The sequence below is a fragment of the Tympanuchus pallidicinctus genome, unplaced genomic scaffold, assembly GCF_026119805.1.
Source record: "Tympanuchus pallidicinctus isolate F22 unplaced genomic scaffold, pur_lepc_1.0 scaffold4, whole genome shotgun sequence".
NCBI classification, from domain to species: Eukaryota; Metazoa; Chordata; class Aves; order Galliformes; family Phasianidae; genus Tympanuchus; species Tympanuchus pallidicinctus.
In genome coordinates this window covers 40,311,644-40,324,868 of record NW_026294758.1, presented here as the reverse complement: position 1 = coordinate 40,324,868, position 13,225 = coordinate 40,311,644, and the positions used below count along the sequence as shown (strand labels likewise).

Genomic DNA, 13,225 nt, shown 5'->3' with positions numbered 1-13,225 from the left:
CATCTCACTACTCAGCAATTAAGTCCTTTTAATTCCGCATGTTTGATTACATGCTTTTGTACTACAAGAACTAACAGTTTCACAGAGCAAGTACAGTATTATGTATTCTTTAAGTAGACAGGGTCCTCATTAACTTTACTTCAATAAAAAGTTTCCTGAACTATTTCCTTCTTGTTCCTTTGAGAAAACAGAAAAGCAATTTTCATTTACAACTTAGTTCCTGTTTTCAAAATACCCATTCAACTTTTTTTTTTTTTTTTTTTAAAATGTTAGAGATAAATGGCACCAAATTGTCAAATAACAGCTATTTTCTGTGCTACCTATACAAATAGGTCTGATTTCTGGCAAGCCATAAAACAATTATGGCTGAATTCCTTTAGCCCTTTGATATCCCAGCTTAACTACAGAACTTCAAAGCCAACTTGGAGAAATGCTAAAAACTAACTTCAAAAAGACAGAGGGCAGATGAAACATCAATTCCTGGACATTCTAACAGGAACACATAAAAATCTTACTGTTGGGATAATCATATTTGAAAGGAAAGTTGTTCAAATATTCTTCTGGCCCAGTAAGGAAATCCATACACCACATTATTCTCATGAGCCTTGCATCATCCCCATCAGTTAAAAACTACCAGTTGGGTTTGAAAAGAAAAGTTCTCTGCCTCATTAAAGTACAATTTAATAAGACCTGAACTGTAATCCATCTGCTTGAGTATATAAGTACTAGCCAGAGTTCATTATTCCTTTAATCCAAATAAGAAAACTATTCTAAGTTTGTTACCTCACATCAATACACTAAGCTGACTTAACTGTTACAGGGAACGAGTAACATACAGCAACTGCTTAAGTCAACACTGCTTCACAGAAAGCAGAGACAGGGATAACTGGGGAAAGCTGACGGAAAGCATACCAGATGTGTTTTTGATTCTCTAATATTTATTTGCAAGTTTGGAAGCCCATTTTTAAGTTTAAGCATTCTTCTCACCTTCTCTGGCATGAAAGACAACGAAGGGAATGGGGAACAATCATAAACAGTAAAGGGAAACAGTGAAACTACCTAACAGTGCAGAAGATATTATTTCCAACCACCAACATTACCAGTGATAAATTAGAAATACACTGATAGTCCACTGTAACATGTAGCTAATGATATGCACAGGCTAAAAACTAAACTAAAAACTTTTACCTGATGTGTGTAGACCATACAAATTGCTAGGCCAGAATGTTCCTGCACACCTGTCCCATCTTTTCTTCAACACTGAGTAAATTCATAGGCAAAACATAGAGTGCTACATAGAGTTAATACCATCCTAACAAAATACATAATTTTGGTTTTAATCCTTCCTTTTAAGAACAAACAAAAACCTGATTGTCTCTAGCACAGGAAAGAGTTGTTTCATAAATTCCCCATGGAAAACAAAACAAAAGGAATAAACTGTAATCCATGCCTTTTCCCGATTTTCCTCTCCATTCTTTCAAGGCACTTTTGAAGAAACAACCTCTCATGATCATGCAGAGTTTTGCCTAATTTTTTTTATGAAGTCCGCTATTTTCAACTTTGGCAGAAAAAGGAGTTGTCTTTGAACCACAGCTATGTGATTAAAAGCTTGTGTGTTTTTTACTTATTTTATCACTAATTCACTGTTAAGCTGGTGAGACACCACATTGCCTCTGTGAAAATATTTTATTAGAGAAATAGTTTAGAGACCAGTTACTTAAGATTAATGGAAAGTGTAACAGGCTGCACAAAACATTTGAAAGAAGATAACCCTGTCTGGAAAGCTGGAAGAGGAAGGTAAACTAAGCCATACCTTCAGTGCCTTACTGTATGCCAGTCTTTATTTGCTTCACTGTTTTTCCATACAATGACATAGATGCCAGTTTCGTTTTACTGAGCAGTATTATTTTCAAATAAGTAATGTGACAGAAATTTGCGGCAGAGTTTAGATTACATGACTGATGCCTGAAGGCAAACATGCTGATCTAATCACTGCATTGAATTCCAAAACACTTATGGTTCAAGTAAAAAAAAAAATAAGCTGTTAAGCTTCTAACACCAATACATATGAACACATTTATGGACTATATGGTAACTATATACCTAAACATTAACATTTACATATTGAATGCATAATTTGAAGGACATACAAAAAGCAGTGATCAAGACTTTGATCAAGAAGTTGTTGTTAACTCAACTTCAGTCAGAACACTAAGAAAGAAACTAAAACCAAAATGTAAAATTTTCAGTAGTCTAGATACAAAGTGACAACTTCCCAGATTCAAACCATTCATAAACACACGAAAGAGAAACCAAAAGCTTTTAAACATTTCACCTGAAGCTGACAGACAGTTTGGACTATATAATCAAAATATCAATCAAGTCAAACAAGTACTTTGTTAGTACTCCAGTTTCAACAAAACATGCAGCTCAGCCATTAATATAGAAATATCCATGAAAACCAGTACTAGTAGAGGAGTGTAACTAAGCAATTTTTTGTTACAGAACTTGCTGTCTGCAGCCATTGTTTAACTTTGCTTTTATAATACCAAAAATTCAATTAGGTAACCTAAAGCAGTTCTGCTCCAGGGAAACCAGACTATTTTTATTTCATTTCCAGGCAGTGGAAAGAATAATGAAAACATCACACAGCTTATTTGACAACCTTTCTTTCTGTCAAATTTAAAATCTTTACTCTTGTGTACCTTCAATGGAGACATTTAGCTTGTTTAGAATTAACTTTGCAAGTAAAAATTAAAATTTCCCATTCCATACCCTAAAATGTGCTCAATATTTAACAAAAAAGCCTGAAATATATTCCAAAATAATTGATGACTACCACTTTAAGAACAGACTTTGAATAAATGCAGCATCTCACAAATACTTTCAGGTTTCTTAAAGTAGAGGCATTTAAACACAGTAGGTGTAACAACTTGAACTGCTGGACAGCTACGGAATCAACTCAAAAATGTGGTCAATATTTGTCAGAAGTGTGTGGATGTTGGTGTTTGTGGTGGGTTTCTGAAATTCATCACCCCATTAAAACTGTTTGGTCACTGCTTGTCTGAGCAACAAAACTGCAGTAATCAGATTCACATAGAATATCATTACACAAAGCTCCCTGCAGAAGCATCAAGACTACAGGTCACTGCAGCTTCCCTGGAGTTATTTCTGACCTCCTGGGGTGTCTGGAAGTAAAACCTACTTCCCTGCTAGGGCAAATGAGATACAATGCAGTATTGCATTAATGATGGATAGGGCAAGTCTCCTTCCACCCACTCAGTAGAAGAGTGGTGCTACGACAGCTCAGCAATGCTTGCAGAAGCAAACTCATCAGCTATAATGTTGCCAGGCTATTTTATTCGATTTATATTCAAGGGTTGGTCTCAGTGTATTTACACGACTGCCAAAGGCCCACAGAGAACTTGTGAGAATCACTTCACAGCAAATGCAAATACCTTGCAGCATTTGTTACAGTGAGCTATACAGGTAGTTTCCTACATTAAGATGACATGCATTTATTGGAGCAGTATGGGGAAGATTTGCTGTAAAGAATACTAAAAGCCAGTCACCTGGTAAGAAAAGATGCTAGTTCAGTAAATAGAAATGTTGGCTGTAACAGTGCTGCCTTCTCATACTTACGAATAAGAGACAGACAAGGCTAATCCCACATGACACAGAACTCATTTAGATGTTCCAGTTATCCTCTTTATTAAGCAAGGAAGTGCACTGGTTCTCACAGCAAGACCATCTTTAAAAGAAAAAAATCTTGGACTGAGAAATCAAACTCCCTAAAGTATCTTTATTCTTCAGTCAGTAAAGACACCTAACCTATTGTTGCCTCTGTTAGCCCAGCTCAAACAAGCTACCGAGAAGACTGCAAGTTACAGGTAAAATCCTTTTTTGCTGAGGAGACATCACAGCAGATGTTTTGCAGAATGGGATAATATCCAGCTCAACAGAAAGGAGGAAAAATTTTCAGGAGTTGTACTTTTGTTCTGGCACATCTGCTAGGTTCAAGTGCAATTCACAGAAACCACAAACCTTAAAAAGACATTCTACAGCAATGATAACAGCCAGGCAACAAATCAGTAGTTGACTGTCAGAAGGATTTAGAATTCTAGCGGCACATGAATTGTATCACAGATGAGAACAGATTACTGCAGCTAAGGCAGGCAAAGTTGTAACAGAAGCAGCATCAAAACATATAAATAATCTTCATGTACTACAGAATTCATGAGATTTTCTGCCACTGAGGTAGCACATAGATTTCCTTCTAGACTGGATTTTTAAATGAAAAGTAAAAGTTTTGTCTTGCTTTACAAAAAAAAAATTTCAAGTGCTGTACATGCTTGTTACTTCCAGATATTACTACTATCATTAGATTATGTCTTTATTTCTCGATATCACTTATTTGTGAGATGACTGAAATGTATCTGGTTTGAGTTTTTATGCTGCTGCTTTGATACAAGAGAAGGAATAATTACTGATACTACCACAACGCTGCTCTCATCCTCTGGTCAGCCTCTCAACTAAGGCAATGACTGGCACCAATACTGTCAGTGTTTAGTTTTCAAGCATGTGAAAGTTCTCCCTCAAAATCCAGGTGTGAATCCAGCACAAATTTATCTGCTAGCAGCAGAATTCCAATCCTTTTTTGTTTCTCCCAGCACCATGCAGTCAGCCTTGAGTGAGCTCAGAAGCAAGAACAAGCAAAACAACAATCCCAAGCACCAAGACTACAGCAAGTGAGCAAACACTGTGCACATATCCTAAACGTCAGTAGTACCTCAAATGCCTGTGTGGCCTTCTGATAACAAAACACATCAGCTGGGTGTTGGCTGAAAACAGCTAGATGCTGGATTTCGCTAAAAACAACAAAACCGTGCATACTGTTACCTGCTTATTTCCCCAAGTTCACACTCCAAAAAACTGCAGTGATGGCTTAAAATTATGAGTATGCTGTTCTCTTTAAAGGTGCTTTTCAGTAAAGCATGATGTCAGTGCTGTGACCACTCTGGAACAGCCATGCTATAAACGGATTTTATCGAGTGCTTCAGTAAAACACTCACCTGAAGTAATACTATGCGCAAAGACTGTCGTTAAGTTTTGGTCCAGTACTGAATACCAACATTTACGTATTCAAGAGGATAACACTTACTAAGCAAAATTCCCCAGTAAAACTTTGCCCTCTTTCAACAGAAAAGCTCCACTGAGTTACCACAAACATTTTCAGATCTGCCCCACTTCCCACACGCGATGGAAAGCTCCAAAATTCAAAGCCTCCAGCACACATTATGGAAGTAGTTCTGTCTCAACTGAATCTCAACTTTACTCTTTTCTGGATTATTTGTCCTTTAAAGTTAGCAAGTGAAAGGTAAAATAACACCTCCCACTAAACATACACAGAAGTAATACTCAATTTCCCTCAAGTCTACCAACATGAGCAGCTATCTAAAAGCCCTTGTTTCAAGAGATTTTCTGTGTTCATAATACTTCTGTTCAGTCACTGAGGTGCAGCAGCAGCAGGCCACACTGCCACAGCAAGCATGGTCCAGCAACAACAGCAAGGCACAGGCCAAAGCTCCCCTGAGCAGACCCTTCTACACCATTGCTCCGCACAGGGGCAGCAGCACAAGCTGGCTGATGAAATAAACTTACCGATGACTGACTGAGCCTGCTAGCAGCAGACTTATCTGTTAATGTGGCTTAAAAAAAAAAACAACACAGTACAATTAAAAAGATGGCACACCAGAAATAAGCAAAAGGTGGTGTTAATGTTATTTTTGTGTTTGTTTTTTTTTTTTTTAAAGAAGTTTTAACCAGCAACGTTATGTTTTTTGAACCATGTAATAAATAGCATTAGTATTAATATTTTAGCTGTATCTTTTAACTGCAGGCAGTAAAAGACACTTAGAATTAATTTCCCACGCAGAAAGTACAAATATTTCAAATACCACTCTGTTCTTTCTCCCTTTCATGAACAAGAAACCACAATGAAAAGCCACGAGAAAAACAAACAAACAAAAAAAAACAAATAACATTTTCAATGAGAAGCCAAGTGCTTCCTCATCCTGCTGTAGAACATAATTTTCATGCAAATGTACACAAGTGCTAGAATTTGATTGTTACTTTGTTCTCACACGTTCATCAATCACTGCTGGGAAGTAAAAAAGTAGAACAATCCCTTGCAAACTAAACCTAGCTGTTTTAAACATGCCGATGTCCAGCATAAGAATTAAAAATGCAGCAGCATACAGACTGGATTAAGCCTTTATAAATTAATCTGCACTTTCCTTGTCTGTTCAGAGCACTATCAGCTATGTAAAGTTTTTAGTCTTTTCCACAGATCCCAACACAACAAAGAACAGAATAACTCTCTAGCGCTTCATTCCAAAGCCTAAATCAAAGACAAAACAACCTCAAATCCCTAATCACAGTGTATATCATTGTTTAAAAGAACGCTCCCTATACTCTTAACAGTACCATGAAGAGTAACTGACCAAATTAAACATCTTACAAAGCACTAGGTGGAAAAAATCTCAACTGTAATCTGAAGCTCATTTTATCTATCCTGTAATAATAAATAGATGGATATTAAAAATAAACAAACAAAATCTTGCTCCACTTTAACTTTCCCAAGGATATAAACTGCACAGCAGTAGACAGACCAACAACAACAAATAGCAAATCCAGTTGTTTTCATTTTCTGGAGTAAAAGCTAATAACTTTAACTGTCTACTGATTTAACAACGTTGAGATCTTCCCATTTCTCTTATGAAGATGCAGCAGATCTCACCTTACACAGAACATCCTTAGGATTCTTTGCTGTGATTCACAATTGTCCTGAAACTACAATTCATTTCATTCCTTTTAACACCTTTGAGTCTTAGTTACAGAGTATCAACATTCTATCTTTAGAAGAGACCTAGCCACAACTTACTAAACTAAAAACACTGTATTAGCCATGAAATGTTATTTAAAATTGACACAAGACAAATTCCATAGGCCTTCATTAGTAACCTAGGCGCATTTCTTATGGATTATGAAAACAATCAGAACAGATACAGGTCAGCACCCCTGCAAAGACATGCTTTATAGGAATAATTAAAAAAAAATCTAGCACAAACTTGACATTCTATCCAGAAAAGTGAAAATAAAAGCTACAGAACACTTGATTCAACCACAAATAAAAAGTGTGCAAATTACAGTTAAAAAGCTTAACTTAGTGATGCTTGAAATACTGCAGGTCTTGTTACTCACATGTACAGTTACACTGATGTACTACAGACTGCACAGTCACTGATTCCTGTCTGTAAGGACAGACCATCACACTTCGGTCTTCCATTTAAACTTCAGTTGAACTAAACTCAATGCAAGCCACCCCACACAGCACATCACTTCTGATAAAATATATGTGGTTCTAAAGAAGAAAATGGATCACCAGATCTGTTTACTTAGAAAACATCTGTATACTGCTCAATCTAGGAATCAAGTCTATTACACTGTATACTTCCAAATAAAGCATCGACATGTTTAGAGACTCACCAGAGAAATAAAATTACTTCTTAGGACAAGGTTTTCCTAGACAAGTAGCATCTTACTGTCAGTCCTGCCAGTACTCAGCGATGGCACTCATGTAATGATGAAACTTGAGAGCATCAGTAAATTCAGCTGCTTCTCATTCACTTTGAGAAAGAACACTGTGAAATGCTCTTGTAACTTACACTGGACTGAATTACAAACTGCACTTGAAAACACCAATATACTCTTAAAGCTCTTCAGCCTCTTATTAAAGCAGTAGCTACATTAAATCTCAAGAGTTTCCTGTTGAACAAACATGTCCACTAGACATCAGAAGTTCTCTCTAGCTGCAGCTGAAATCCACTGATAAGCTAGTCCTCAGCCAACAACGCTCTTGAAGTTAAAACAGCAATGCCTGCCATGACATTGCATTATCAAACCTAGCACTGTATCAAAAGTGAACCTGTAAGACTGACAGAAAAAGAAATTCCCATCTAATCATATGTGGTGGGCTAGGCTCAGATAAGACATGGGAGGAAAAAAAAAAATCTCCAGGGAAAAAAGAAAATTGAAGAACTACAATTAACTTCAGTTCTTAGGTTATTTAGGCACACTCCTACTAAAATGTCTATCAGAAAACAAAAAACAACAACAAGAAGTCAATAACAGAAACACAGATTTTCTAAAGAATGTTGTGGCAGAATAATAAGCAGTTCCACTTCCATCACTCAAGATGGTTTTGTGGTATGACATGATGTAGTAACAATTGCTGCTCCCAGGACCACAAAGAAAAGCAACACATTCCACTTTCTAAGCTGCAATCTTCCAGTGCCCCAACCTGCATTTTCACACTGTTTTAGCTCAAAAGTATTAGTTCACCTCTTTTTCAGGTAGATTTTGTTTGTCAAGACTTATCACTACTTAATAGGAACTTAACCACTGAGACCATACCAGTTCTAATGTAGTTTTTGACATGTACTTAAAAAAAAAAAAAAAAAAAAAAAACTGAAGGGTATAAAGAGAAGCTTTCCCTTACAGAAATGCTGCAAGATAAATAGCAAGTGAAATTGCTGTTGTAGAGCACCAACACTCAGATAAGAAAAGTAATGAAGTATTTCTAAATTTCTTAGCCACTGAGGAAATGAGAGATATTATCACAGAAGAGCGCCAGCTTCTCTTTTCTGAACAGCTTACTTGCTGGACCAAAACTACCTATAATCCAGTGGCACATTTTGCTCCACAGACATGCTTTAGCCTTGGGTCAGAGCACAGGGAACCAGGAAAACAAGGAGAAAGGCTATGTGCTCCTTTGTGCAAAGACAAACTGAAGCACTTGGTCACCATAAGGCAAACAACCGAAAACAAAGAAACCACTGCCAAGCTCAAGTTTTTAAGGTGAGACACAACAAAAGATGAATGAAACTCCTTCTAGGTCACTCCAGTTTATACACACATTGTTCCCTGCCAGTCACCATCACTTTCCTATCCTGCCTGCACACACACCGCCTTATCTGTGCTCCAGAGGCCAAATGCCATTCCTAGCTGTGCTCCCACCTTAAAAATGATGCAATTTCAGTATACTGGACCCAACTTGCATGCAGCAGCTACTAGTAGAGCAAACACACAAGCACAGCTTTGTTTGCAAACTGACCATCATCCTCCAGTATATCCAAAATCCTGGTTCAGGGAGAAGAGAGAAACAAAAACAACGCTGAAGCCGAACAGACATTCAAACAGCTATTCTCACGAACACGCAATGCAAGTGCACTGAAAAGCTGCTTCAGAAAATAATTCCTCTCCTCCCTTCATGTTTGGAACAACTGCCAATAATAAGAACTGAGCTGGCAGCAGAAACACATTATGAGCTAATAAAACCTATGATTGCCTATTCATTTATTATTCTTGAATTGATCCGAGGCTTTAACAAATAGATTTAATGAATTAGAACTTTTCCTAGCAAGCACACATGTTAGAGTGGCCATTCACAGCAATAATCCAGAGATACAAAGATTACTCACCAAGAAGTTCAGTTTTACAACTCATCAGTATTCTGACACTCAACATTCAGAGCATGGTTCAGGATTAGTTTGAGAACTTACCATGCATCTTCTACTGGTAGGCTAGCTTATAGAAAAGGATTAAAGTGTGTAACAACTTCCAAGATAGTGATGGAGAGGAAGTAGCTTGACTAGCACTACTAGCAAACGCATTACTCCTGGTGAGCATGCAACATTTCAGCTACAGTGTTGAAGGCCACCTGAGGTTGAATCCAACTAGCAGCCCTGACTTACAAAGCAAGAAAACCTAGAATATTATCGACCAAATCTTAATTGTATTGGGAAGTTAAAAAAAAAAAAAAAAAAAACACACAGAACATTTCCATTTACAGGGCACATATCAGCACCAGCCCATTAAACACAAGCATACTAGATGACTCAAACACAGCAGCACCGCACTCCTCATTTCCACTGTGATTTCAAGAACTTGAGATTTCTGGTGCTTGCCCCAGCACACACACTGCTGCAGCTTCAGGAGGCTAAGCAAAGCCTAGGAGCAAGCAGAGTGCTCACCATATGGTCTTACTGCAACTGCTCCCACCAAAGACAGCATATCCTGTGATCTGAGTCATGTGCAATCACAATATGACAAGTCCCCTCCCGAGCTATATAAGCTGGCATCTTTCCCAGCAGTTGCCACATCATGAAAAAGATGCACATAAATAAAACTCCAAACACTTTAAAACAATAGCTTAAATGACTGCATAACTAAATTCAGCAGCTGGAGGCACAAAGCATTCACAGAAGCAAACCATGCCATCTTTCACTTGCAGAAGTCCTCAAATACATTCCTATTACCAAGATCCACATTACTCCTAACCTGGATTGCAAAGTCATGTCTCCTGAGGCCAGACAAGAATAAAAAAGAAAACACAGAATAGGTAATAAAAGCAAGAGTGTCATAAGCCTCAGCTAGGCAGTCACAGAACTTCAAAGTATTAAACCTACATTCTATCACTGCTTCTAACACACCACCCCATCCACTGTGCACAAACAATGCTAGTTTGCCTATCAGGCTACTCAAACACATTCTCAGTTTTTCTTCCAAGCTATTCAGATCAATCTAAAGCCATGCTTTTCTACACAAGAAACAGCGGGAAACAGGAAGGAAAGGAAGACTTCACTGTGCAATCTGGGCAATTTATTTCACCACACGTGTAGCAGTACTGCATATATGCCGTTAAAAACTATTTGTACAATACCTTTCTGCTTTCACATAGGCTGAAAAAAAAATGTACTCTGCTTTACAATGACAAAAATAGAAACAACAGCATATATTCTAGAAGGGAATATCAACATCAAAGTGTTGCATTTCTTACAGTTCATTTGGTTAAAGCGAATCAAATATCCTCGAGAAATTAAAAAAAAAACAAAACGGGTGCAAAAAATATTAAAGTCCCAGTTTGAACTGAGAAATGTTAAATGAGAATATGTGTTTTAACCTTGCCTCAAAAATCTTCCCCATTTCAATACAGAGAAACGTCCCGTCCTCCACTTCCCGAACACCCGATTTCCCCCAGGTACTCCGGACAGAACAGACTCCTTTCGATGTCATTCTACGGAGCGGCAGCTCTATGTGACAATAATGACTACCGATCCGACGAAAGACAACTGCAAACCATCGCGCCTACACGAGTGCATAAACCTTCTCACAAACAAAGCACCTTCTTTTGTTCACACCGTTACCTCCGCTAACGGCCACAGCGCTCAGGACTCGACCGGATCGGATCTGAAGACAAAAGGCCGCCGCAACCTCCCGCACGGGCCCGGGCGCCGCACACGCTCACCGCTCCGCAAGTTCTCATCAACGCCGGACGCGGCGGGGTCGGACCGGCGGCGCGGGAAGGGCGAAGGGCCGGAGCGGCGCAGCCACGAACCCGACCCGCCCCGGCGCAGGAGGGTCCGGAGCGTCCCCGCCTGCGGGAGCAACGCGCGGGCCGGGTCCCGGAGGCGCTCGTCCCGCGCGGCCGCAGGTGCCCGGGGCGCGGACCCGCGGGCGGCTGCGGCGGCTCGGGGGAGGCGGCTGGATCCCTCGAGTCCGCGCAGGGCGACGAGCGGCCCGCGGCGCCGCCGCTTTTGTTCTGCGCTCGGCGGCCGCCCGTTCCCCAGGACAGCCTCACCTCTCTTGGGCCTTGGGAAGCTCTCATGCAGGTGGAAGACGACCTTCTCCACGAAGTGCTGGATGTTGCTGTGCTCGGGCCCGCGGACGAACACCATCCAGTCGTGGGTGAAGCCCTCCACAGTGGGTTTCTTCCTGACCTGGGCTCGGTGCCCCAGCTCCAGCTTCACCTGAACGGCGCACTGCGGGGAGAGGCGGCGGGCGGTCAGCTCCGGGCGGGCAGCCAAGGACGCGCACCCCGAGAGCCGAGCCCGCGCCGCGGGCACCACCCAGGGCAGCGCCGGGAGCCGCTTCGCGGTCGCGGTACAGTCCTGCTCCCCGCGCCCGGAGATGCCGCGCGCCGCGAGCAGCAGCCGGGAGCCCGGAACGGGGGAGAAAGAGCAGAACCGAGGAGGAACGGGCCGGGCACTCACCGCGCTGGCCATGCCTGGGGCGCCGGCTCCGCTGGGCGCTCACCACGGCCCCCGCCCCCACCCCGCGGCGCTAATTCATGGAGATGAAGGCGCGGAGGCGGCCGCGTAGGGCGGCAGCGGCGGGAGTGCGGCGGGCATCCTCTGCCTGCCCGGTGCTGCTCTGTGGAGGCGGCTGCCTCCGTCTCCTCTGCGCCTTGCAGCGCACCGACCCCCGGCCGGCCGCGACGGCGGCGCCGGCCCCCCTCTCAGCGCTGGCCCCTGCCCCGCCGGCTGGATGGGCGCCCGCCGCGCATGCGCACCCCCCGCTCGGCTGACACCGAGACACAGACATAACAGTGCGCGGAGGGGGCGGGCACCCGTGCGGTGCGGACAGCCAATGGCACGCGGCGGCGCGGCCGCGAGCCGCCCGCCCCACCCCGCCCCGCGGCCCTTAAAGGAACAGGTTAAGGAGTGTGAGCGGCCGCGCAGCCGGTGAGGCGCCGGGCGGGAGGGGTGCGCGGGTCCCTGCGTTACAGGCAAGCGGTGAGAGCGGCTCCCGAAGCTGTCCGCGCGTCCTCTTAAGAACCGCTATTAAGAGCGGGCGGTGCGCGGCAGCCCGGTGCCGGCGATGTGGCGCTCAGGGTCGTTCACCCGGCTGCGCCGCTGACAGCACGACGCTGCGTTTTCAAAACTCAACGGCGGCCGGGACCAAGCCAGTGCCAGACGCGGCTCAGCGCGGAGCGGCGCCCCGGATCGCGCTGTGGGCAGCGGGGCGGCCGCCGCGCGTCGCGCCGAAGAGAAGCCCTGCCCGGCGACGTTGCCGTGCTCCTGGAAGCGCCTCCCGGTGGCGGCTCTCACCCCGCGGATCCACACATCCTCCGTCGAGTTACTGAAATGCGAGCGCGACCATCTCCCGATTCCACCGAGCCAGTGCCGTATCGTACACGTAGTTGACTCGATGCCCACTCCCAGAGGGCTGGATGCGATTTGTGAAAATGCCACCGGTCACACAGTAACTAACCGTTCACTTTGCTGTTGTATGAACATCCATGCCGTATGCCTACAGTGTACAAATGTTGAGGCTCATGTATTTTCTGTTCATCTTTTGTCGGGCTAGCTAGCAAGTCAGCAGC

At 42.6% G+C, this 13,225-nt stretch overlaps 1 protein-coding gene across 1 annotated transcript in view; it reads right to left on the bottom strand.

Moving 5' to 3' along the window:
* Positions 1–12,344, bottom strand: part of MLLT3 (MLLT3 super elongation complex subunit) — a 108,666-nt gene extending 96,322 nt beyond the window's left edge. The window contains exons 1-2 of the mRNA XM_052700500.1: positions 12,114–12,344; positions 11,702–11,882 (exon numbers count right to left, since the gene is read on the bottom strand). Coding sequence (XP_052556460.1) covers positions 11,702–11,882; positions 12,114–12,125 — 193 coding nt within the window. The 5' untranslated portion in view covers positions 12,126–12,344. The remainder of the gene's footprint in view (positions 1–11,701; positions 11,883–12,113) is intronic.
* Between the last annotated feature and the right edge of the window lie 881 nt (positions 12,345–13,225).